At 43.7% G+C, this 27,505-nt stretch overlaps 1 protein-coding gene across 1 annotated transcript in view; it reads right to left on the bottom strand.

Annotated features, from left to right (window-relative positions):
• Positions 1-27,505, bottom strand: part of LOC126419723 (protein qui-1) — a 918,484-nt gene that overhangs the window by 632,801 nt on the left and 258,178 nt on the right. Inside the window, exon 3 of the mRNA XM_050086903.1 lies at positions 14,895-15,099. Coding sequence (XP_049942860.1) covers positions 14,895-15,099 — 205 coding nt within the window. The remainder of the gene's footprint in view (positions 1-14,894; positions 15,100-27,505) is intronic.

Here is a 27,505-nt window from a genome sequence, read left to right as displayed (position 1 = left end):
GTACGCAGCATTCAGTGATTGAGAGCACTACTTCTTCGTATACTTACATTGAGGCGTTATCTGAACTCCGTCCTTGTTACTGGGAGTTCGCGTTTCTGGTCTGTAGAACACAGAGAGGAGAAGACAGTATTAGAGTATAGTAGTCAGAAGACCGCCTTCAGCCGTCCTACTCTTTGAAAGAGTTTATTTTGTGGCTGGAGTTCTTCCATCGTCGCAGACGTGTACGAGAACCATCACTCCGACGCACCGGACGCAGTACACACGGTGATACTGCTAATTGCTTTGGCTTATTAGGAGCTATAAGGCTAAACAGCTGGGAGCACGTAGGATTTGTTTCCACTGCCGTTGCACTCCATTGCAGATCATCTTTAAAAGTAGTGTCTTCTTGTGTTTGGTACATAGATGATGTCACTCATTTCGCGTTATTTATATTAGATCGCGCAGTCATAATAAAAGGGCAGAATTGTTCAATAGATCAGTAATTGTAGTTAGCAAATATAAAAATTTGTAATAAAGATTGTTTTTAATATACAATAAAGGCATAGGCAGAAACGAACTTTATCATTTAGTAGGATTACTTGCCTTCATCATTCACGCATTCGGGAGGACGACGGTTCAATCCCACGTCCGGCCATCCTGATTTAGGTTTTCCGTGATTTCCCTAAATCGCTTCAGGCAAATGCCGGGATGGTTCCTTTGAAAGGGCACGGCGGACTTCCTTCCCCGTCCCTCCTTAATCCGGTGAGACCGATGACCTCGCTGTCTGGACTCCTCCCCCAAACAATCCAAACCAATCCTCCATCATTCATTTACGTTTGGATTGAGATCCTAGGATCTGATTCAGGGGTAGTCAGACAGGGTCAAATCTTCATATTAGCGTTTATTATTTTCCGTTGCACACATTTATTTTACACACTCCTGGAGTAGCATCTCGGAAGATCACTAGATTGTGTGATGCCGTAATTTGTGTTAAACGAGCAGGTTGTTGGAAATAATAATGACGTCAAGGTGAATTTATGTCATCATAGCAAAATTTTTTTACCGGTTTGCAGTCAAATATACGTTATGTGCTTATAAGAATCGTACGTTACGTGATTATAAGAATCAAGTGGGGATACATGTAGGGAAAGCATCACCCCGAGCAGCTGCGGCCGCCACCGAATCCCTGCCTGTGAATGAGAGAGCGTCCCATGACTGCCCAGCACTACGTGGAACCGTCTCCCCAGGAATGGCAGAGAATTTCGCAATATTTAAACGATGTGTAAGTGCAATTGTCTCCGACGTAACCGATCTAGTGGCTGGCACGAAAGGCACTGCTGCAGAATCAGTCTTTCAGGGAGGGGCACTCCGCCACACCAGAACAGTCGTGACTTACCGAAGCCTAGACGTTCACCAGCGGAATTCTGTACGTGACTTTGCGATTAACCGTTGCAACCAGTTTAAGCAACAAACACCCTTTTCCCCTCCCTCTTTCTCTCTGGATAAATAAGAAACAAGCCCCCCTCCGTTTCCCAATCATCCTGGTTAGCAACAGCAGGGATCAACCTAAGTTACAGGTGGAATGAAGACACATGCTGTTTGCAGCTTTTATTTTTTCGTTCACTTTTAATCGCGGGAAGAAATAAAACAGAAAATAGCATTTCCTGTTACTGAAACCGACTGCATAAATCGAAATAGTTTCTCCCTCAGACGAATACAACTTTTTTGCTCACTATCGTGACACATGCTGACGTTCACACTACTCGCTTTATAATTGCCAACGGGTTCCTGCGCGTATTCATCGATGACACTCCGCGATATTCCCTTGTCTCGAAGTCTCTGTGTAATTATATGTTTAATTTCATAAAATACTTATGCTTTCCACGGAAGGTAGATGTAGATTTCTGAACGAGGCGGCAGCGTTCGTATTTCATTTACTTAATGGAATTCCTGTAGAGAAAAAGGTGTATGTTCCAGCTTTGTCGAGAGTAAACATAAGCGCAGGACAATAAAAGGAGGCACTCTGGTGTGTTAGTCGCTTCAAACAAAATGGGCGCGACTCCGATTTTCATTTCTGCAGGTAGGCTTTCACTCCATTTACTATATTCCTTGGCAGAGGGAGAACGTCCAGTAATAACAGTTGGAAGCTCTGTTCATCTTCGTTAATCCGTCCGTAGTGCAGTGTAGTGATGACAAAATTCTGGATTCTTCACAGCGAAAACCAGGCTTCGTCGCCTGTCCAAGACAGTTAACAGTGCAACGTAACAAACCATTCACCTTCGTTATCACATGAGAAGCTAGAGTAACTTTCTGTTTGTAGATGGTGGTCGCTGCAAATTAAATTGTTCGGAACGTAATAATTGACACCCCCCCTCACTACTAGGAAACGTATTGTGGGGAGACCTAGTCACAGCCAACAAATATTTTCTCCGCTTAAGAGAGAGTAGCTAGTCTCATGTGTAGGACACACACTATGCATTCGTGTAAAAAGCTGTTTAGAAAATTAGGAGCTCGAACTATGTCTTAAGATACGAGAGGATTTTAAAAAGATACGAACATTTCCGTTTTTTGGCAATAATTTTATTTATTAGTGTACATTAATATTATCTCCTCAAAGTAATCCTCATTGTATGTTACACACTTATCCCAGCGCTTCCTCCAATCCCCGAAACAATTCTGCAAGTCTGTCTTTGAGATATCACTTAGCTCTTTCAGCGATATGCTTTTTAATCTCATCTAAGCGTATAAAACGATGGGACTTTAAGGTTCTCTTTATTTTTGACGACATTAAAAAATGCACATCTGGTGAGTATTGAGCCTGGAACACGATTATAACATTGTTTTTCGCCAGAAATTCACCGCAAAAGCCATGAATTGTTTCCATACACATCCAGGTATTTTCTTCGGATTGCTTACCTCAAACTGTAGTACCCGTTATTGATCGTTTGACCTGTTGGCAAGAACTCACGATGCACCACGCCGTTAAAATCTAAGAAAACACTGATCCGAATTTTCACATTCGACCGCATTTGCCGAGCTTTTTCAGGGCGTGAGAACCCAGAATGCCTCCAGATGGCTCTGAGCACTATGGGACTTAACTTCTAAGGTCATCAGTCCCCTAGAACTCGGAACTACTTAAACCTAACTAACCTAAGGACATCACACACATCCATGCCCGAGGCAGGATTCGAACCTGTGACCGTAGCGGTCGCGTGGTTCCAGACTGTAGCGCCTAGAATCGCTTGGCCACCCCGGCCGGCCAGAATGCCTCCACTGGGACGACTTGGTCCAATTTTCGACATCACACCCGCGCACCAATGTTTCGTCACCTGTTCAATAGTTCTGCTACGTTGTTGACTTCATTTAGCGACTCTTCAGCAACTTCCATTCGCCGTTGTTTTTGCACGAAATTCAACACCTTTGGCACAAATTTTGCTCTCCACTACATGACTCAACTAAAACGTCAACGTCATCAGCTGCTTCTCTGATTGTGATTCGGTGATCGTTTATAATTATTTCTTTGATTTTTTCCAGGTTTTCATAGGTTGGTAATGCGCTGGGACGTCCACAACTTTCACCATCTTCTTCACAGCCACCTTGGAAACTTTTATACCACTCGTAAACCCTTGTCTTACTCACAATAGACTCACGAAAAGAAATATTCAACACCTTTAAAACTTTGTTACACTTTATTTTATTCTTATAACGATTTATAAAACAAATGAATAATCACCCAACGTAACCGAATCCGTGTAACCATCTTAACAAGTGACGATAGACTAAACATCCAGTATGGCTACCAGTATAGAGATACTTCTCGGATATGTTTATTAATACAACAACAAAAAATCGTGCGCATAGGACTAGTACAACCCGAGAAATCACACATTTCACGCTACTTTTTGAACACACCTGGGATGCACGTGATTCAAGTAAAACTGTACACCGCAGAGTTTTCTTATAGGGTGAGAGACATCTTAATTCTGTTTTCAACCCAAATTAATTCTGGAAAATTCTTCAGAGTCTGACGAACAGTCTTCTTTCATAGCTAAATTAGTTCCAGAGATTTCAGTCCCAACTTCGCTTTCTCAGACGGAACTACAGAAATTTCGGTTCTTAGTATCGTAGTTCTGAAAGAACGGATTCCAGCTGCTTTTCGCTCTTCAAAATCTGATTATATGTCCGCATAAATTACAATATTTACGACTTAGCATTGTTTTGCTTTGAAAAGGAAACCCACTGCTGTCTTATGTGGAAATTTGTGTAGTTTGAAAGGTTTATACATTAAATGAAATAGTAATAAATCACAGTTACTTCGGTATATCACACACGTGTTGCATCTTTGAATGCAAATATAATGAAAATTATCGTTCCGTCCGGAATACTAACACTTTAAATATCTTAGTATGCAGGACACATGAGCGGTGCACATGATATGGTTTCCAGAGGTTGTGTTATTAAGAAAAGCGCGGGAAAGCCATTGCAAAACAGTCGAATACAGCCTTGCGCAGTGATAGTTGTGCAGTCGAGGAGAGAGGGTATTGTATTATGGCGGAGTGAGCAGCTTAGATAACGGAGGTGCCGCACAGAGGTAGTCCATGTTGTGTAGCCTGAAGATGAAGGACGAGTTTTCAGATCATTGTGCAAAGAAAAAGCACTTCAGAAAAAGGTAACTTGGTTTGAGTCTTTTAGCTGCAAGCGCGAGTTCAGTAATTATTGCTGTGCACAGATTGCATTATGTATAAAAATACCTACGTGGTGATAATCAATGAGAAATATCAACCACGTCTTCACTATTCTAATTAGCTCTCCTCCACTTTGATTTGTTAAATAGTATTGTATTTGGAAGTCAAGATAACAAAATTTTGTGACAGAAATATTTTGTAGCAGCGGACAATATCGAGTATGAAAACGCGGAGAGAGAGAACGCTGATAATCCGTAGTACTAGGAATTTCTTTTGGGCCGTTAAAAGGCATGAATTTCAAAGCACTTCCATTTCTCATTTATAAATATTTCATAAAGCATATTCCTACGGTCGTAGGTTCGAATCCTGCCTCGGGCATGGATGTGTGTGATGTCCTTAAGTTAGTTAGGTTAATTAGTTCTAAGTTCTAGGCGACTGATGACCTCAGAAGCTTAGTCGCATAGTGTTCAGAGCCATTTGAACCATAAAGCATATTCCACTGTACAAGGAAACATTTTCGGTAAAATTTGCATTGTCGTGCCTTTCACTTTTACGTGAACAGCTATAAATAATTTTGAAAAGAGAAACTAAAATGTAATTTTCTATAACATCAACTTAAATAAAATACCCATAAGAAGGCAAACTGACGCGCAGTGTTTCATTTCAAATCATCGTTAGCATTTCTGCCTGAGCAAAGTGAAGGTATCCGTTACCAGGTAAGAATTTGTTGTATGGCCTAAACGAACATTATTTACATAACACTGGGAACAGTTTTCAATTAGAGAAATTTCGAGTAAATTCAACAGATGCGTTTTGGTAACAGAGCTCATTTATATTAAGCTACAGTTAGTCATTCTGAGTATTCTTGTGAATCGTTCTTTTATGCAATCTAATTTACAGACAGTCATGTACGTTTCAAACTAATTAAAATCAAATTCCTATAAAGTAATTTGCATGAATTAGTTCATGTTGAAAAGTAGTGTAGCTACGCCGATGCAAGATCTCAATCTGTAATAGGAAGTTTAGAAGTCTGACAGTTTTCAGGTTGCTAGCGAAATATTCAGTTAAATACTCTTTTAGCGTACGACCAACACTATACAGAACTTGGCGAGTTAGGATGATTCACCAGTTTGTAAAGGTAACAGTTCAGCTCCGGTTTCCGACAGAGCATTCAAAGAAAGCTATACGTCAAAAATTGAATGGACTTATAAAATAGGGACGTGAGGTCTAAAAATTGTTAAATATTACATCGAGTTACGAGTTAAATGTCAACTTACTTTCCAAAATTACGTCGGAAACACCTACAAAAAGGAAATCACAAAAGAATCTGGTCCTAACCACTTTATAAAACTTCCATCGAGTGTTCGAAATGCCCACACACAAACGTTTTCAGTCACTGGACACACTGAAGAGGTTCCCTCGATAACATTTCACATTCAGCAACAACGCAATGATGCAGATCTTCTTCGGTCGTCAGAACGCCGTATCCGGCGACCAGAAAAGCGCTGGGCAGCACTTTCCGTACCCACAAGGGAGAGGTGAGTTGGGCACCCATAGTTCTAATGGTGACCCGTGGTCTAGGGGTAGCGTCTTTGATTCATAATCAAAACGTCTTCGTTCCCGGGTTCGATCCCCGCCACTTCCTAAATTTCGATAAATAATCAGCATTGGCGGCCGAAGACTTCCGGCATAAGAAGTCAGCCTCATTCGCCAACGGCCTTGTCAAAGTGGGCGGAGGAGCGGATAGAGGTTCAGGGCACTCTCTTGTCCTAGGGGTGGGAAATTGCCCCTAAACGCGGAAGAATCAGCAATGATCAACGACATGAGGATGCAGAAGGCAATGGAAACCACTGCATTAAAGACACGTAACGTGTATCCAAAGGACATGTGACCTGTAATTGAAGAACTGTCATGATGATCTCTCCATTGGCAAAAGATTCCGGAATAGTCCCCCATTCGGATCTCCTGGAGGGGAGTGCCAAGGGGGAGGTTACCATGAGAAAAAAATTGACTAATCAACGAAAGGATAACGTTCTACGAGTCGGGGCGTGGAATGTCAGAAGCTTGAACGTGGTAGGGAAACTAGAAAATCTGAAAAGGGAAATGCAAAGGCTCAATCTAGATATAGTAGGGGTCAGTGAAGTGAAGTGAAGTGGAAGGAAGACAAGGATTTCTGGTCAGATGAGTATCGGGTAATATCAACAGCAGCAGAAAATGGTATAACAGGTGTAGGATTCGTTATGAATAGGAAGGTAGGGCAGAGGGTGTGTTACTGTGAACAGTTCAGTGACCAGGTTGTTCTAATCAGAATCGACAGCAGACCAACACCGACAACGATAGTTCAGGTATACATGCCGACGTCGCAAGCTGAAGATGAACAGATAGAGGAAGTGTATGAGGATATTGAAAGGGTAATGCAGTATGTAAAGGGGGACGAAAATCTAATAGTCATGGGCGACTGGAATGCAGTTGTAGGGGACGGAGTAGAAGAAAAGGTTACAGGAGAATATGGGCTTGGGACAAGGAATGAAAGAGGAGAAAGACTAATTGAGTTATGTAAGAAGTTTCAGCTAGTAATAGCGAATACCCTGTTCAAGAATCACTAGAGGAGGAGGTATACTTGGAAAAGGCCGGGAGATACGGGAAGATTTCAATTAGATTACATCATGGTCAGAGAGAGATTCCGAAATCAGATACTGGATTGTAAGCCGTACCCAGGAGCAGATATAGACTCAGATCACAATATAGTAGTGATGAAGAGTAGCCTGAAGTTCAAGACATTAGTCAGGAAGAATCAATACGCAAAGAAGTGGGATACGGAAGTACTAAGGAATGACAAGATACGTTTGAAGTTCTCTAACGCTATAGATATAGCAATAAGGAATAGCGCAGTAGGCAGTACAATTGAAGAGGGATGGACATCTCTGAAAAGGGCCATCACAGAAGTTGGGAACGAAAACATAGGTACAAAGAAGGTAGCTGCGAAGAAACCATGGGTAACAGAAGAAATACTTCAGTTGATTGATGAAAGGAGGAAGTACAAACATATTCCGGGAAAATCAGGAATATAGAAATACAAGTCGCTGAGGAATGAAATAAATAGGAAGTGCAGGGAAGCTAAGACGAAATGGATGCAGGAAAAATGTGAAGACATCGAAAAAGATATGACTGTCGGAAGGACAGACTCAGCATACAGGAAAGTCAAAACAACCTTTGGTGACATTAAAAGCAACGGTGGTAACATTAAGAGTGCAACGGGAACTCCACTGTTAAATGCAGAGGAGAGAGCAGATAAGTGGAAAGAATACATTGAAAGCCTCTATGAGGGTGAAGATATGTCTGATGTGATAGAAGAAGAAACAGGAGTCGATTTAGAAGAGATAGGGGATCCAGTGTTAGAATCGGAATTTAAAAGAGCTTTGGAGGACTTACGGTAAAATAAAGCAGAAGGGATAGGTAACATTCCATCAGAATTTCTAAAATCATTGGGGGAAGTGGCAACAAAACGACTATTCACTTTGGTGTGTAGAATATATGAGTCTGGTGACATACCATCTGACTTTCGGAAAAGCATCATCCACACAATTCCGAAGACGGCAAGAGCTGACAAGTGCGAGAATTATCGCACAATCAGCTTAACAGCTCATGCATCGAAGCTGCTTACAAGAATAATATACAGAAGAATGGAAAAGAAAATTGAGAATGCGCTAGGTGTCGATCAGTTTGGCTTTAGGAAAAGTAAAGGGACGAGAGAAGCAATTCTGTCGTTGCGGCTAGTAATGGAAGCAAGGCTAAAGAAAAATCAAGACACTTTCATAGGATTTGTCGACCTGGAAAAAGCGTTCGACAATATAAAATGGTGCAAACTGTTCTAGATTCTGAAAAAAGTAGGGGTAAGCTATAGGGAGAGACGGGTCATATACAATATGTACAACAACCAAGAGGGAATAATTTCATGTGACGTAGCATGTGAAAGTTGCTGGATTTGGACGGGTTACTCCTGTAACTGAAATATCAGATCTGAAGATGGTTCTGAATGAACCGAAACCGGTCATATGAACAATAAAAAAAATTTGCAATCAAGACGGATTTTAAGTAATATAATAGTGAGAGTGGACGATCAAGAACGAAGTGCTCGTATTAAGAAGGGTGTAAGATAAGGCTGTAGCCTTTTGCCCCTACTCTTCAATCTGTACATCGAGGAAGCAATGATGGAAATAAAAGAAAGGTTCAGGAGTGTAATAAAATACAAGGTGATAGGATATCAATGTTACGATTCGCTGATGACATTGCTATCCTGAGTGAAAGTGAAGAAGAATTAAATGATCTGCTGAACGGAATGAACAGTCTAATGAGTACACAGTATGGTTTGAGAGTAAATCGGAGAAAGACGAAGGTAATGAGAAGTAGTAGAGATGAGAACAGCGAGAAACTTAACATCAGGATTGATGGTCATGAAATCAATGAAGTTAAGGAATTCTGCTACCTAGGCAGTAAAATAACCAATGACGGACGGAGCAAGGAGGACATCAAAAGCAGACTCGCTATGGCAAAAAAGGCATTTCTGGCCAAGAGAAGTCTACTAATATCAAATACCGGCCTTAATTTGAGGAAGAAATTTCTGAGGATGTACGTCTGGAGTACAGCATTGTATGGTAGTGAAACATGGACTGAGGGAAAACCGGAACAGAAGAGAATCGAAGCATTTGAGATGTGGTGCTACAGAAGAATGTTGAAAATTAGGTGGGCTGATAAGGTAAGGAATGAGGAGGTTCTACGCAGAATCGGAGAGGAAAGGAATCTGTGGAAAATACTGACAAGGAGAAGGGACAGGATGATAGGACATCTGCTAAGACATGAGGGAATGACTTCCATGGTACTAGAGGGAGCTGTAGAGGGCAAAAACTGTAGAGGAAGTCAGAGATTGGAGTACGTCAAGCAAATAATTGAGGACGTAGGTTGCAAGTGCTACTCTTAGATGAAGAGGTTAGCACAGGAAAGGAATTCGTGGCGGGCCGCATCAAACCAGTCAGTAGACTGATGACCAAAAAAAAAAAAAGTTCTGTCACCACTCACATCTACGTACTGCATGTGGTAGAACCTCGGTCTTTTACCCATTAAGGTTTCTTCAGCGATATAATGACCAGTCACGTAGTCTCCCATAATCTCGCACTAAACTTCACACACTATCGCCTCTGGTTCTCAGCAGCTGAAAATTCTCAACAGCTTAATAACGCGAATTTCTTACATTCAGCTTTCTACGGTTTGTAAATGTAGCTACACTACTAAAGATAATACTTTAAAGAACGAACCTACTGCCCTGATGCTACATCAGAAATTTGTGGTACGTTCCTATGGGACCAAACTGGTGATGTCATCTGTCCCTACATAATACTTAATCTAACTTAAAATAACTTACGCTGATAACACACCCATGCCTGATGGAGTACTCGAACCTCCGACTGGATGAGCCGCTCGAACCGTGATAAGGCGCCCCTGAAAACGCGGCAACCCCGCTCGGCGTGCATCAGAACCGAGCGACAGAATTCCGAGCTTCTTCTGCAATCCCGTTGGTTGATTTGTTGGTAAAGTGACCGTATTACCGTTGCAAGCTGTTTGCGCCCAGAGTGCGAACATATCTGTGCGGACTTACTGCAGAGGTACTCTTAACTTCACAGCATGTGGTTCACGAACGACATCTTCTCGTCCCAAGTTTGTTCGTTACTCTCTTTGAAACATTCCGGTGCCCATCCAATAACAGCTTTTTGGACATTCACTGAACTGTCATTCCTGTTGGTCACCATCTCTCGGGGGTGCGTACAAATCAATTGTTGCTCAGCGTTCATTCTGTATTTTGCATGAAGAAGTAGTATACCCAGTTTCTATTGATTTGTAAAAGGCGTTAGTTTTTTTTTAATTAACCTGCATTGAATACACGTGAGCTACACAGAGAGAATGAAACTTACTTTTCCTGTCTTATCCCTTTTAAACCGACATAGCGGAGGTGCAACACTGTGTCTTCGCTATCCGACGCGTAGTATTTCTTTATTTTGGCATTAAACCACCAACGTTTGCATACGACACGTATCGGTTTCATATTCCAAAGAGATTACTCTCAAGCTCCACAGACCGCAACTGCTCTGAAACTACTAATTGGAATTTGAAGAGTGGACCGTAGTTGAAATCGTCTCTTTCTAGCCAGCAGAAGAAATTCCGACAGTTGCATTTTGAAGAGTGAAGTTTATACCGAATCTCTGTAATTAATATGGCTAAGAGAAGTTTACATACGTCTCTTCGTGAGAATTTTATCACAGTTCACCTGCTTGAAAATAGAATTACGATGTCTCCAACGGTTATGGAAATATGTGAGGTGAATAGCTTAGCTGACTAGGTTTGTATATACTGACTAATATGTTTTGTTTGTATGAATAAGTGTTTCTACATATCAAACAATACGAGGAGATGGCTCAAACTTTATTGGGAACCGAAAAACCATAGTATAAAGGGAAAAAATAACGCCACTACAAAAGTGTTCAATGCTGTACTTTCTAAGTTAGATCTGCTGTCAACAAATCTTTAAAGTTTTAGCAACTACTTAGGCAGTTGCTATCAGAAAAATCAAGCTAATATGAATATCTAAATGAATATCTAAATGAATATCTAAATCAACACAGATAATGTTGACAACTCCGAATTAATGTAATGTTCTGGAACTTTGTTTTCTGATTTGAATGTGTTACGTTTAATCAATATGACCCCTTCTTATGCTGACTCACACAATTATTTAACACAACGTTATCTGGTGATAGGATAATTTTTAGTTATAAATAAACACATTTTATCATGACTGATTCTTCACTTTACATAGTCTCTATTTTCCTGTACAAAATTTTTACTTTGTCTTATTAGTTTTCTTGCAAATGTTCAACAAAAAGAGTACTCAATTGGGTTACAAAGGAACACATGCGCGTCACAAACTGGCGAATGCAACCGTACAGTATAAAAATGGTTCAAATGGCTCTGAGCACTATGGGACTCAACTGCTGAGGTCATTAGTCCCCTAGAACTTAGAACTAGTTAAACCTAACTAACCTAAGGACGTCACAAACATCCATGCCCGAGGCAGGATTCGAACCTGCGACCGTAGCGGTCTTGCGGTTCCAGACTGCAGCGCCTTGAACCGCACGGCCACTTCGGCCGGCCGTAAAGTATACATGATAGTTATATATTGTTGATTTTTGTCCCATCTAGAAGTGGCTACGTCCCACTGGTGTCACACAGCGAACGTGTGTTTGTGTAAGCAGATCCCATGTATATCCCTATCAAAAAACTTTTTGCTCTTACACATGATGCTTATCCGTTATTCTTTCTTTTTTCCTAGCGATGTTGGGGGGATATGAACCCACACTTGGACTGTCGCCGCATGCATCTGGAGAGGGTTGTGTGGTACCAGCACCCACAGCCAGCGTCGTGAACACATGTGCCATCATCGCAAGCGCTCCATCAGCCTGTGAAAACCTGCCGGCCAGAATCGGTTCCTCAGCTCGTCCTATTAATGAGCACCAGCTGTGTTATTCTCCAGAATTATCTTCTGCAGTGGTTCATAGGCTACTTGTAAACAGGGTCTCGCAGGCACAGATCGAGAAATCACCTGGTTGCCATCATCTTAACCAGCCACTTTGTCCACATCAACATGACTGAGAAATGGAAATTTCCAAGATCCTGGACGACCCACGATATCATATATCTACAATGAAATGTAATGCAACGCAGTGATGTGAATTTGCAGTCACAAAATATGGCGTTGTCACTACAGCTGCTAACCGTTTATAGGGGTGAATTGGCGCCACATCACCGGGCACCTTGCTTGATGAGTGGTCTGTGAAATATATCAGAACTAAAATACAGACCCGATTACCTGAATACCGAAAATGATAGTCCGGAATTCTGTGGTTGGGTATTTACATACATGTTCGTGATCTATTACGTGGAAGTATTTCACATATCTCTCTCCCAGGCGATGTAGTTAGGAGAAATGGCTGTATTAATCCAAAAATTCCGACAATACTTGCTTTGCTTCGCCCCTTCTGGCCCGAGAGAAAAATTTTGAGAATGATCTTCAGCGTATGAGTAAATATTACACACCCGATATTCGTTGGTATAATAAACGTGATGGTACAGAAATCCTCATAAAACTCCATGACCTTGAACAAAATGAGAGGCGCATTTTTGTTCGCGGCCTGGAGGAAAACAAGACTGACGAGCACTATGTGCGGAATGACGTTGAGCATGGCATTGTTGGGCCGGCCTAGGTGGCCGAGCGGTTCTAGGCGTTACAGTCCGGAACCGCGCGACCGCTACGGTCGCAGGTCCGAATCCTGCCTCGGGCATGGATGTGTGTGACGTCCTTAGGTTAGTTAAGTTTAATTAGTTCTAAGTTCTAGGGGACTGATGACCTCAGATGTTAAGTCCCATAGTGCTCAGAGCCATTTGAACCAAAGCATTGTCGGACCTCTCCACTTTTCCCAGTCTGGTGGTCAGCTTGAAAAACATGGAAACTTGGTGCTCATCTGTGACGGCACTAAGCCAATATTACTTTTGGATCAAGCAACACGTCCTAACTGAGTGAACATGATGATTCATGAATGTTTGTTCTAGGTAAATAAAACCGTTTTATACGAACAAACGATACATAGAGCGCCAATGATATTTGGAGAGGTCCTCTAGGTGCCTGTGCTTTGAAACAACATACGCTGATAAGCCACCTCGACGTTGTATGCGGTGGCTTTGCGGGCACATGGTGCGGTAACAAAAGTATGTAAGCTGTGCAGACATGGACGGGGGATCACCCTAGCGAAGATACGGTCTGGAACTATTACATGGAGATAAGCGACTTTGACAAATGGCAGGTTATTATTACGCAGATCCTGTGAACGAGTATCTTGAAAACGGCGAAACTGGCCGAATGTTCACGTGCTACGGTCGTGAGCATCTACGGAAAGACACTAGGCGCTAAATTGTTGGATGTCCACGATCATTACAGAACTTAGGGTTCGGAGGCTTGTCTGCCCCGTAAGGTAGGTCGTATAGTGATCCGTGGCACCTCTGCCGGAAGAGCACAATGCTGATGCACGCACAAGTGTTTGCAGCATACTGTTTATCATACATTGTTGAACATGGAGCTCAGCAGCACACCACCCCTACGTCTTCACTTGTTGACCTGACAACATCGTCAGTTACGGTTGTAGAGGCACGGGACCACTGGGGTTCCACAATCGATCAATGGAGACGTGTCGGCTCATTGTGTGAATCACGTTTTTGTTACGCTAGGTCGCTGGTAGTCTCCACAAACGCCGTCATAGAGGTCAACTGCGTCTCGAAACGTGCAGCGATCCGTGGACGCAGGCTGGTGGGAGCAGCATTATGCCATGGGAGTCACTCTGCTGTGGTAGCAATGGAAGACACGCTACGAACCACCTGCATCCATTCGTGCTTTATGCTTTCCCCGACGGCAATGTCACCTTTCAGCAGTATAACTGTCCGTGTATCAGAGCCAGCACCGTGCTACAATGGTTTTAGGAGCATTTAGTGAAGTCCCGTTGATGACATGGCGGCCTGATGTAAATGGTATGAGCCTATGTGGGTCGTTATCGGACGCCTTCACCGCGTACACAAATCAGCGGCCCATTATTTAGGTGAATTACGTGAGATGTTCGTAGGCATCTAATGCCACGTATCGAATCCCTGACACCTAAAATAAGTGGTGTATTTCACTCCAAAGACGGACAAACAGCCAATTAAGCTGGTGGTCATGATGTTCTGGCTCATCAGTGTGTATTCATAACATGTAAGTTATGAAATAAAACCCATCAAACACAGGACTCAGGCACAATCTCAGTAGTCCAATATGGCGTCTCCGAAGTTCCGTTCGTGACGTGGCAGTGATCTCGCATCTGATTTGCCACGTTCCTCTCCGAGAAGGAAAATATTTAATATGTTAATTCTTCCATTTTTGCCTGGAAATTTACCTAGAAACGTATAATTTCACGTTTTGACGTTACGAAAATCGAATAGTTCCACCTCCTCGTTCTCTTTCACGTCCCGTGTGAGGACTGCAGGAACTGACGTGGAAGTGCAGCACAGATCTTAGTCCAGGCAACGTGACGAAATGGATGCACAGAGATCGCAGAAACGGAGAGTGCGTGTGAGTAGGTCGGCTTAGCTACTCACGCCAGGTAGACGCGGTTCTCGTTGGGCAGCGAGGCGGCCAGGCGGTCGCGGAAGTTCTTGAGCTGCTCCCGCTGCGGACCCGGCGGGTCCTGGAAGTCGAGCGGCCCCGCCCCCTCCGCCTCCGCCTCCCACTCCTCCGGCGGCGGCAGCTTCTCCCAGTCGCGAACCACCGCCACGATGCGGTGAGCGGTGCCGGGCGCCAGACCTGCGAGCACAGCGACACACACTCGTCACTCTCTCAACAGTTTTCCTTCTGCTGCTGGCTGGGCTGCATCTGTCGCATTGCCCGGTCTTAGTTCAGTTCTTCTAACACGGGGAACCTGACTCAATACTTCCTTTTCAGATATCTCACTTGACTACAGACAGCTGTAGTACACGATATTTAGGACTACTGAAGAATTCGATACCTAAGTATTTCGTAGTGACGCCTTGGTGTTTTCGGAGGTTTTATGCGCTGTCGCGCAGTGAGAAAAGATGTTTGGGTCTGTATAAGAGGTTATAACTTTATTTTGTATTTTATTTATGTGTAAGTCCACGTTAATGATCTAAAGGAAAAATACGTGTATACTGTGTACATAATAAATTCACGATGCGAAAATGACTAAAATGTTTATTAATCATGATGGTAAAAAGCAGGATTGTACACTGGAACATATTTGGCAGTTGTCATTGAATATATGTGTGGAATAGCTCACAGTCAAAATATACAGCAAAATAGTGTATGACAAATATAAGAAATGGCTGATGAAGATTTCAATGTTTACCATAAAAAGACAATGAAAAGACAATTATTTTCACACAATATGAAGTTATTATTAATTATTTATAGTAATATTAAATAATTCAGCACATGACAACTTTCCTAAAATTGTTTCTGCACAATAAAATTAATTTCAACTGCTTTTATAACAAAGAGGTAAAACATATAAATTTTTCAAACTTGTAAAAGACTAAGGGGGAGAGGAAGTCTAAGTCCACTAAACTGTCTTGATAGTTTTGTATCCGACTATTTATAATGGTTCAATGTATAAGAAATAATAAGCCACATCAATGGAAAAAAATCTCTATTTTAATCGTTTATCAAAACTGAAGACTTAAAAATACATTTTTTGCAGTTTGATATAATGGAAGCTGTTTCCAACCGTGGATGGAGTGCAGTTTACATTTCCAATTGCATCGAAACGAAAGCACCTAGTGACATTTATCGGTTTGCTGCATTCTCAATGCATAAACTAAAAGTGTTCATTATTCACTTAATAAATTTCACTGTATTTAGTATGACGCCAAAGAATAAGATTTCCGGTCGTCCTGTTGAATAGCCTTTGGCATGTTTAAAGCTACAAATAAATTGCTGGACAGGAAGGAAGCTACTTAAATATTAAAGTCCACAAATATACGTACAATTAGAGCAAACTTACTGAATAATGTTAATGACACCGAAAGTATGGCAAAGCCCACATTAATCATGACAAGGAATATAAGTATAGATCTGGCAGATATTGCCCAGATACCTGCGTTAGGAAACACGGGTTAACAAGCAACAAGAAGCAAGAGATGATCTGTTGACCAAGAGAGAACTATTCGGGTGAATGCGTGAACCACGGACAGTGTTTCGCAGATTCTTCAGGGATATTTATGAATGTTTTGGTGCAAGAGTTCTGTGTTGTCCGATGGTTAGTACACATTAATTGTATTTTGCTGGTTTTTAACCCCTCCCCTGCCCTTTGTGTTTGTATTTCTCTTAAAATATGTGCATAACAATTGCATGTGCTGCCTGTATTCTCTGTAAACAGACCTGTTCCATTCACACAGGATTACAGTTCTAAAACTGCCATAGACTAACGTAGACTATGACACTGCTTTGTGTACACTTCATATGTTTACTTTTAAAAATCTTGTGTCATATACTGACATTCAAGACATGCTTTACACATTATTTAAGTAATGACAAATGTAGTGTCGTGGCTTAAACCATTTTAATCCTTATCCATGAAGATGGTCCATGACTGAAACATGTTGATACTTGGGTTTAAAATAAAAGTAGCTGATGGCCAAACATGCATTTTATATATCATAAGAAAGAGTAGTTCTCGTAGTAGCCTTGATAAATTAAGATCGTTACCAGTATCTTGTGTGACCTTATCTATTACCTCCTTTCGATCTCTTTGTTTCCTACGCGATCAATGTCTCACCACACTGCCTTAGAAAGTGGAAGCGGTGAATCGTCTGGAAACCGAGTGACGATATACATTGATCAACCAGAACATTACGAACGCCGACCTACTATAAACACATCCAGGTGACAGCACTTAGGCCGGCCGTTGTGGCCTAGAGGTTCTAGGCGCGTCAGTCCGGAACCGCGCTGGTGCTACGGTTGCAGGTTCGAATCCTGCCTCGGGCATGGATATGTGTGCTGTCGTTAGGTTAGTTAGGTTTAAGTAGTTTTAAGTCTAGGGGACTTATGACCTCAGATGTTAAGTCCCATAGTGCTCAGAGCCATTTTTGATGCACTTAGTATTAATGAGAGTGCTGTCATTGTGTAGAATGGGGAAGACGCGGGATTTATCTGAGTCTGACTGAGGGCAGATTGTGATGGCCCTGAGGCTCAGCACGAGCATTTCGTAAGCTGCACGACTTGGGCTCTAGTGAGTGTCTTCAACACGTGGCGAAACCAAGGTGAAACTACGTCCAGGCGTCGTGGGGATCGGTGGCCACTCCTCATTACGGATGTCGGACGTCGTGGGCTGGGCAGACTGATAAAACAGGACAGGCGGCGAACTGTGGCGGAACTAACATCAGACTTTAATGCAGGCCAGAGTAAAAGTGTCGTAACACACAGTGCACCGAACACTCCAAACCATGGACCTCCGCAGCCGACGACTCATAGATGTGTCAATGTTATCACCACGACATCGGCAGCTACGACTGAAATTGGTACGTGACCATCGGCACTGGACGCCGTCGCAGTGGCAGAGCGTTGCATGGTCTCACGAATCCCGATACCTTCTTCAGCATGCCGACTGGAAGGCGCGTATCCGTCGTCTTCCAGGGGAACAGCTACTTGACACCTGTACAGTGGAACGGATACAAGCAGGCGGCGGCTCCATTATGCTCTGCTGAACAATCAAGTGGCCACCCATGCGTCCAATGGAGTTCGTCCAAGGCACCATGACAGCCAAGGAATATCATACAGTGGTTTCAGACCATGTACACTTCTTCACAAAATCATGTTTCCTGACGGTAGTGGCATTTTTTCGGCAAGATGATACGCCATATCACAAGGCCAGGAGTGTGGTGAAGTCGTTCGAGTACTACAGTGGCGTGCTCCAGTTGATGTGCTGGACCCGGATCTCGCCAGATCTGAAGCCGGTCGAACACGTCTGGGATGTGATTCAACGTGGCGTCAGGTCTCATCGCTACCCTCCTCGGGGTTTACGAGAACAAGGCGACTGATGTGTGCAGATGTGGTGCCAACTCCCTCCAGCGACCTACTAACACCTCATCGCTTCAAAGCCACGACGTTTCGCCGCTGTCATTCGTGCCAAAAGTGGACATACACTACTGGCGATTAAAATTGCTACACCAAGAAGATGACGTGCTACAGAAGCGAAACTTAACCGACACGAAGAAGATGCCGTGATATGCAAATGATTAGGTTTTCAGAGCATTCGTACAAGGTTGGCACCGGTGGTGACACCTACAGCGTACTGACATGAGGAAACTTTCCAACCAATTTCTCATACAAAAACAGCAGTTGACCGGCGTTGCCTGGTGAAACGTTGTTGTGACGCCTCGTTTAAGGAGGAGAAATGCGTACCATCACGTTTCCGACTTTGATAAAGGTCGGATTGTAGACTATCGCGAATGCGGTTTATCGTACAGCGACATTGCTGCTCGCGTTGGTCGAGATCCAACGACTGTTAGCAGAATATGGAATCGGTTGGTTCAGGAGGGTAATACGGAACTCCGTGCTGGATCCCAACTGCCTCGTATCACTAGTAGTCGAGGTGACAGGCATCGTATCGGCATGGCTGTAACGGATCGTGCAGCCACGTTTCGATCCCAGAGTCAACAGATGGGAACGTTTGCAAGATAACAACCATCTGCACGAACAGTTCGACGACGTTTGCAGCAGCACGGACTATCAGCTCAGAGACCATGGCTGCGGTTACCCTTCACCCTGCATCACAGACAGGAGCGCCTGCGATGGTGTACTCAACGACGAACCTGGGTGCACGAATGGCAAAACGTCATTTTTTCGGATGTATCCAGGTTCTGTTTACAGCATCATGATGGTCGCATCCGTGTTTGGCGACATCGCGGTGAACGCACGTTGGAAGCGTGTATTCGTCATCGCCATACCTGCGTATCACCCCGCGTGATGGTATGGCGTGCCATTGGTTACACGTCTCGGTCACCTCTTGTTCGCACTGACGGCACTTTGAACAGTGGACGTTCCACTTCAGATGTATTACGACCCGTGGCTCTACCCCTCATTCGATCCCTGCTAAACCCTACGTTTCAGCAGGATAATGCACGACCGCATGTTGCAGGTCCTGTACGGGCCTTTCTGCATACAGAAAATGTTCGACTGCTGCCCTGACCAGCACTCTCTCCAGATCTCTCACTAATTGAAAACGTCTGGTCAATGGTGGCCGAGCAACTGGCTCGTCACAATATGCAAGTCAATAGTCTTGATGAACTGTGGTATCGTGTTGAAGCTGCATGGGCAGCTGTACCTGTACACGCCATCCAAGCTCTGTTTGACTCAATGCCCAGGCGTATCAAGGCCGTCATTACGGCTAGAGGTGGTTGTTCTGGGTATTGATTTCTCAAGATCTATGCTCCCAAATTGCGTGGAAATATAATCACATGTCAGTTGTAGTATAAGATATTTGTCCAATGAATACCCATTTATCATCTGCATTTCTTCTTGGTGTAGCAATTTTAATGGCCAGTAATGTATTAGGTTCAATGTAAGTCACTGACTGTCAACAGTCCCTTGGCGGTGTCAAAAGTGGCTGAGGATAGGGCTATTTACATAATTTATTTTGATAGTGACAAACTGAATGATTAGAACCTGTAGGTAAGCTATCTGTAGTTATGTATTTGTAATTGCTTTTGAACGTAACGCTCAGAACGCGAGACCTGCTCTTACTTGTCAGCTTGCCGTGGATGACGTGGCGCGGCCTCATCTGACAGTGCAGGTGGAGCAGCTCTTGGAACGAGCGTATATTCGGCGAGTGAACTGGCGTGCCAGTTCCTCCGACTTAGATCCCATCGAGCACGTGTGGGAAGCGCTGGAAGACGTACTGCAGTGCGTCAAGACGCACCAACGACCATCTATGAGTTGTCATCCGCGCTGGTGGGGTAATGGAACGTCCTACCACAACAGCTCGTTACCGATCCTGTGGCCAGCGTCCTAACACGTTGTAGAGCACGCGATGTCGTCCGTGGAGATCACACATCCTATTACGCACCATGTTTCCCATATTTGAATGTCGAGGAGACCATCAGAATTAGCCGTGATTACTGAGCCGTGGCATAAAATTGCTGTTTTGTTTCCCATATTTTAATGTCGAGGAGACCATCAGAATTAGCCGTTATTACTGAGCCGTGGTATAAAATTTCTGTTTTGAAGAGCGCGCCACAGAGCGTTGTGTGAAGCAGTCGCCCTCCGTTTCTGTCGTTGGCGCCGCGGTGGCAATCGCAGCTTTGGTGTCTTCCTCTGTTGGGAAAGGGGAAAGGTTGCCTGTTCACGTGCATTTGAGGGGTGCTATGAGCTCGCCAGTAGGTCTGGGTGAGTCTGCAGTCAGTTGGGGTCAGTCTCTCGTCCCCAGCATGCTAGTCTGTCTCTCGTCCGAATTTGTGGCGCAGTAAGAGAACTCAACGAGTGGTTGCCCGGTCGGAGGTTGAGTTCCTGCATCTGAATCTGCGCGTTAGGCCGCCAGTCTGCTCGAGTTGCTCAGGCAACGGACATTGGCAGTTGTATCGATCGGTTGGTCTTTCGCGCACTGAGACACAACATGACTTGTTCGCCTTGAGCGTCGGCGCATGTGAGGTCGGCACGTGAGTGAAGTGGGCTGCGCCGTATAGCGAGGAGTAGTGGCTTCGCGGCCGACACGAGAGCAACAGGAGTCAACCCACGACATCGGTCTGGCCGGTGCGAGCTGCGACGCCGTGAGACGAGAGATCGGCTCGCCTTCCTGCGTCCGTTGAAGCGGCTGGCTTCGGACGGTTCGGGAGAGCGTTTTGGGGGTGCTGCGCCAGGTCTTCGCCAGAAATTGCAGTTTATTAGAAGTTAAGTTACTGGTAATATGTTGTTTCATTTACTTGTTAAATTCTACTTATTTTCTTGGTGAGGTCACCAGCCGCTTTGTTTTGGATTCGTTCCACCATTCTTCTCCGATTGCCCACCCGCGGGAAGGTGGTTATTTATGAATTGGGTGGTCCGTTTTTCCGTTGTGGAGCAGGGGCGGGTTAGAGCAACCTGCGGTTCGGGTTGTTCGGTAATCTCCCTATCAATCTGCCATACGTTAACAGCTGGCTCTGTCATGTTTGTCGGATTTGGTGTGTTAACGAATTTATTTCTTGCAGTTACTGAAATATGTTTTTATCTTGTCTATCATCTTGAGAGGCGGTATATGTGTACTGCAGAGCATGTTTGGTCAACCTTGTATGATTTTATGTAAGATTGCATTTCATGGGCTTTTATTTAAATGGTCATTTCGGTGGCAAGTTAATCTTCTAATTTTAGTCTTTTGTACCATTTCCATTCCTCCTACAGGGTGCATAGTTTGTGTGCTTGTGTGAATTATTAAAACTTTTACTTTAAGGTAATCTAGTGTGTTGCAGATTTGCACCAGTGCAGTCTTTCAGAGGTTGTTGTGAGTGGTCGTGACTACAGCCGTGTCAAAAGGGAGCGGGAAGATTCTCAGCCCGAAAGCTCTTACATTCATAACTTTGTTTCTTTCTGCCTCTGAATAAATAGTTCCTTGATATGTAGACGATGCTTTCTGCTTATAATTTTAAATCTGTTTCTTTAAAAAAAAGCTTTTAGGAATAAAATTCCCATTTGCTAAAGGCAATTTCATTTTGATTTCATCAGTTACTCCATGGCAACTAGTTCCAAGCTCACATAATGTGATTAAATGTGTTAATGTTCTTCATGAATCACTAGTAAATAAAGTAAATTCTTAAGAAAAAGTTTTGGAAGTAGAATCACGAATCAATTACAGTGTAATTATGGTCTTTGAATATAAGTGCTATTTCTGATCGTTTCATTGCGTACTTCTTTCAGTTTCCTTTGTATCGCACTGTAGCAGTTCTTTCTTGTATAGTCCCAGTTTCATCAAGTTGTAATGCTTGCCAGTGGCATATCGCGCTTAAGTTACTGTCGTCGTCAAGTCGTGCATTGCATGGCATAAATGTAAACGACCTTCTTGATAACGTAGGATGTTAAATGAGGCTTTTGACAGATGATGCTGTTCTATGCGGGGAAGTCGCGACGCTAGAAAATTATAGAGGAATGCACTCAGAGCAGCAGAGGAGCTATTGGTATAGGGATCTCTATTTTATCCTCAGCATAAAACATGTATCGGTTGCCTATAAATATATGATTATAGGATTCCAAAACAGTGATTGCATGGAGTGAGATACATAAAATATGTAGGAGTCTGCGTACGGAGAGGTTTAAAGTGGGACGGCCAGATAGAACTAATCACAGGAAAGGCAGATGCCAGACTGAATTCACTGAGAGAACTCTCATGAAGTGTAGTCTACCCAAATACGAGGCAACTTAGCAAAGCCTCGTTTGACCATTACTGGAATACTACATGTCATTCTGAGATTCTCAACAGATAACTTTGATAGAGGATGTAGAGAAGACTCAAAGAAGAGCAATGCGTTTCGTCACAGGTTAATCTGCAAAGCTCTAAAGCGTCATGGAGATGTTCAGACGACTGCAGTGGCTGCAAGAGTGAGTTTGTGAATCACAGTGTGGTTTGGTGTTAAAATTCCGAGTGCGTATGTTCCTGGACGAGTCGACCAACACGTTGCTTTCTCCTACGTGTGCACGGTCCACTCACGTTAATGTCACTATGTTCCACGTAAACTGTTCGCATGCCGCCGTCGTTAAAGTACACCGGGCATGCCAAAATATCGCTATCCAAAGCAGGCGCCGAGGCAACTGTGATGCACCACGGGCCATGTGTCAGGGGCGAGCGACGACTGCCGAGTAGCGTATGGGCAAGTAGACGTGCAGCTGTTGAGCAAATAATTGCACAGACAAAGCAAGGGGGCTACTAACATTTCTCGTCAACGAACGCTCAGGGGAGGTCGCTGCGTATGGACCTTGAAACGTCTTTGTGAAATCGTTGCATAAGGCACTTGTCGAATTCGATACAACTTATTCACTTTACCACCTGATTTTAGCTCAATTTATGAACTCTTCTAGAAAGACTGAGCACTCAAATAAGGCCTATTGAATATTATATGTGTGTTTCAATGTGGGGTTTCGGTTTTGTTTTGTGGGAAACGCTGAGTTGGTCGTCGTCTGCTGGAAGCAGACGATGTTGCTTCTCGTTCGAAGGAGAGCACAGGATGACCAACTTAGGTTTCCAATACATGAACAGACTGGTTTACCCATCTTAGTCAAAGATTGTGTCGGAGGCTGTTTTTGTGTGTGAGGTTGGTGACGGACGGCTACCCCTCTGGTAGCTTCCGCTGCACGGGGAGGTAGGTAATCTCGAAAGAGAAAGCGGTACTCTTCGGTGAACGCTTGATGAGTACGAATCATAGCTCTTAAGGGGGGTTTCAGGTGATAGGAACCAGACTGAGTTAGGACTTCATTATGTTTAAGTGTTGAAATACTTAAGAACTTCAGCTTGACTGAAGCGTGTGAAGCGAGTTATTTTTCCGAATGTGCCATAATTATATTGCTTTAAATAGGTGATTTTTGGGTGTTTGCGGTAAAAATGTGGAAGTTACTTTGTTTATTTTGAACAACGATGAAGTAGAATTTCAAACGGTAAATCTGATTAGGAAAAGCTGGTTAGGATCACTTCAACCGTACGTGAGTGTAATAGTGTGTCGAAACGAGTATGATTTTTAATGATTTTTAATCTTATATTTTGTGGAAGCTGCTTTTACCTTTGTGCGTCGATGTTGTGCCACGTGTTTGGTATGGTAATAAGTGACCCTTCTGGTCCACCACGGCACCGCAATAGGCTTTATTTTAACAGGTTGCTTGTTTAATGAGCTGTAATTTCTGCAAGAATATCTGTTCTTTCGTGCGCTTTCTACAAAGCAGCGCAACAGTTGATTCGGAATGCACCACGTGCTCGAGTTCGGCCGTTTGCAAGCAGCAGACGCAGGTAGTATGTTGAACAATTATCGCACAACCTCATGCATTAGTTAAACCTCTGTCCACAATAGTGTACGCGTAGAATCGTAATGCGAATCTCACTGAGATATTTTTATGGTACGAATGCAAAGGAGATGACAGTATCATTGTCTCCCACCACCGTTTTCTGTGTTTCTTCTTGCTGTAGTTAAATTGTGCTCTGTTACATTCTCGCGTAATTCTTACATAAATATTTCTAGTCAGGCACCAATTATGTGTAGTTAGGATGTGCAACCAAATACTTAGATACAATAAATAATCTAAGTGAAAGATAAATTCTGTGGTGTTCATCTTACCAACTTACTCTGATTTCCAATCCTGAGTTAATCAAGTTGTTTTAGGCACGACATGTAGTGCTATTTATATGGCTACTTAAAGAAATTTGCATGCTTGTAATTACATTATTAAAGTAATTAAACTAATAATTTTCCAGTTCCATTTTTTCCTAAATGGTTAGGAAGGGCTTGGGCTGGTGGCGACCGTGAGTTTCTGAATTTTTATCAATATTTGTGTGAGAGAAGCAGCTAGAAATGCGAGATAACGTATATGGCTCGATGAGAAACGTCATGAAGATAGTAATACGTTACAGCCTCCAGTGCAGGCGCCTGGCTTATGCACCGATGGTGACCGCTGTTCATTGGCGACGAAGGCTAGATTTTGGCCGCCAGTACCGCAAATGGGCGCCCTACACCTGGCCGTTTAACATGAATCACACTTCGCGCTCCGTCGGACTGACGGCCGTTGGCGTGTACGGCGTGAAACATCTGAAAGAAAACACCCTGCAACAATCGTCGGAAAGGTCCAGACCAAAGGAGGGAGTGTTCTGATCTGGGGAATATTTTCGTGACATTCCCTGGTGATCTTGTCACAATGGATGAACACAAATATGCATCTATCCCTGGTAACCACGTCCACTCCTAAATGCAACACGTTTTTCCTTCGCGGGATATCATTGTGTCACACAGCTCACAGTGTACGCACTTGATACGAAGAGGACCGAGATGAATTCACCGTATTCCCCTTGCCACTAACGGCCCTCAGTTTAAACCCAAGACCACCTCGATCGGGCTGTTCGCGTCGTGGATCCTCAACCGAGAAACCTGGTGCAGTTGTCCACGGCACTGAAGTCGGCAGGGCTCCACATCGATGTTGGTAATCTGCCAGAACCTGACTGCCTCTCTTTCTCCACATCTCGGAGCGGTGCTCGCTGGGAAAGGCGGTTATTGTGGCTTTTCACAGGTGGTCACTTTAATAAGAACGGACAGTGACTCTCGCGAAATGACCATGAACGTAAAATTACAGCTTCCAGCTCGTTCGGATGCTAACCAACACTTGTTCTTCCCGCGATCTATTCGAGGCTCGAACGGGCAAGAGTAGAAAGGAGAGCCGTTCACAAAGTACCTTCCGCCAATCTGCATTACGTCAGAAGGTTACTTACGAGTAGTAGATGTAGATATACCGGGTAATCAAAAAGTTAGTATAAATTTGAAAACTGAATAAACCACGGAATAATGTAGATAGAGAGGTAAAAATTGACACACATGCTTGGAATGACATGGTGTTTTATTAGAAAAAAAAGTATTGCTAGACGCGTGGAAGATCTCTTAAGCGCGTCGTTTGGTGATGATCGTGTGCTCAGCCGCCACTTTCGTCATGCTTGGCCTCCCAGGTCCCCAGACCTGAGTCCGTGCGATTATTGGCTTTGCGGTTATCTGAAGTCGCAAGTGTAACGTGATCGACCGACATCTCTATGGATGCTGAAAGACAACATCCGACGCCAATGCCTCACTATAACTCCGGACATGCTTTACAGTGCTGTTCACAACATTATTCCTCGACTACAGCTATTGTTGAGGAATGATGGTGGACATATTGAGCATTTCCTGTAAAGAACATCCATCATCTTTGCTTTGTCTTACTTTGTTATGCTAATTATTGCTATTCTGATCAGATGAAGCACCATCTGTCGGACATTTTTTGAACATTTATATTTTCTTGGTTCTAATAAAACCCCATGTCATTCCAAGCTTATGTGTCAATTTGTACCTCTCTATCTACATTATTCCGTGATTTATTCAATTTTCAAATTTATACTGTCTTTTTGATCAGCCGGTAGTAAAAAAAGTGTTAACTATGAACGAGGCTGGGAATTACTAATTAAATACTTCCGTTTCTGTTTCTTCGTCTGGATGAATAATAACGGAAATGGTACTATCATTATTTACGCTTAAGTTAGCGTCTACTATCATCACGTTGGCGTGGGGTCGCGTGTATAATGTGGAAACAGAGTCGGAGCGGGGACTACGAACGTCGGCTCTCGAGTCCCGGGTCGATATTCGAAACGCGTGAGTCCCCGGCGCTACCTGCGCGCTGCTGCGACCTCGACTAACGACGTCGTTAAGGCCGCGGTCGCTGGTCACCCGCGCTAGGCCGCAACACGCCGGCTTCGTTCGCAGAGCACAGGTCTCCCTACACTCTACACAGTGCCAGCTAGGCCTCCGCAGTGAATGCCCGGGTACCCGCTACTTACGTATTTGTGTGACGTGTGTTCTCTTGGCAATGTGTATCAGTTCTCTATGTGTGGAGCATGTCTTGTTTCTGGGTCTCCTTTCGCGATATCCTACTAAGGTCTAATGAAAGGCAAGTTATTTTCTGGACGTGACGCCCCATCCCTAATGAGTATTCGAGGGACGCCATGCACAGGTGAGTCAAAACATATGACCTCTGCCCACCGCGTGCTGTGGACACGTGACGCAGTAGGGAAAGAACGAAGCGGAAAAGAGACGAATGGGTATTCACTGTAACGAAGATATAGGCCGAAAATGCGGAAATACACTGCTATAAGAGATTTTGATGCGCACATTGATGTCGCGCTGCGGCTGGAAACGAGAATATCTGAAACGGCGAATTTGGTCGCCTATTGGCGTACTACTGTCGTGAGCACCTATGAAGATGGTTGAAGGATGGTATTGGACGACCACGTCTCACCACAAAAAGTAGAGACCGGTGGATCCCCCTCTGTATAATCCAGGATAGGCAGCGATCTGTGGCAGGTCTGAGGACAGAGTACGATGCTGGTGCAGACACAATGCTTTTGGAGCACCTCGTTCAAAGGCCATTGTTGAACACAGAGCTCCACGTCACACGACTCCTACGTGTTCCTGTGTTGACCCAACGACATAGTCAGTTATGATTACAGTGGGCACAG

Source organism: Schistocerca serialis, chromosome 9, assembly GCF_023864345.2.
Source record: "Schistocerca serialis cubense isolate TAMUIC-IGC-003099 chromosome 9, iqSchSeri2.2, whole genome shotgun sequence".
NCBI classification, from domain to species: Eukaryota; Metazoa; Arthropoda; class Insecta; order Orthoptera; family Acrididae; genus Schistocerca; species Schistocerca serialis.
Note: the sequence above shows the minus strand (reverse complement) of the source record. Positions and strands in the feature narration are given on the sequence as shown.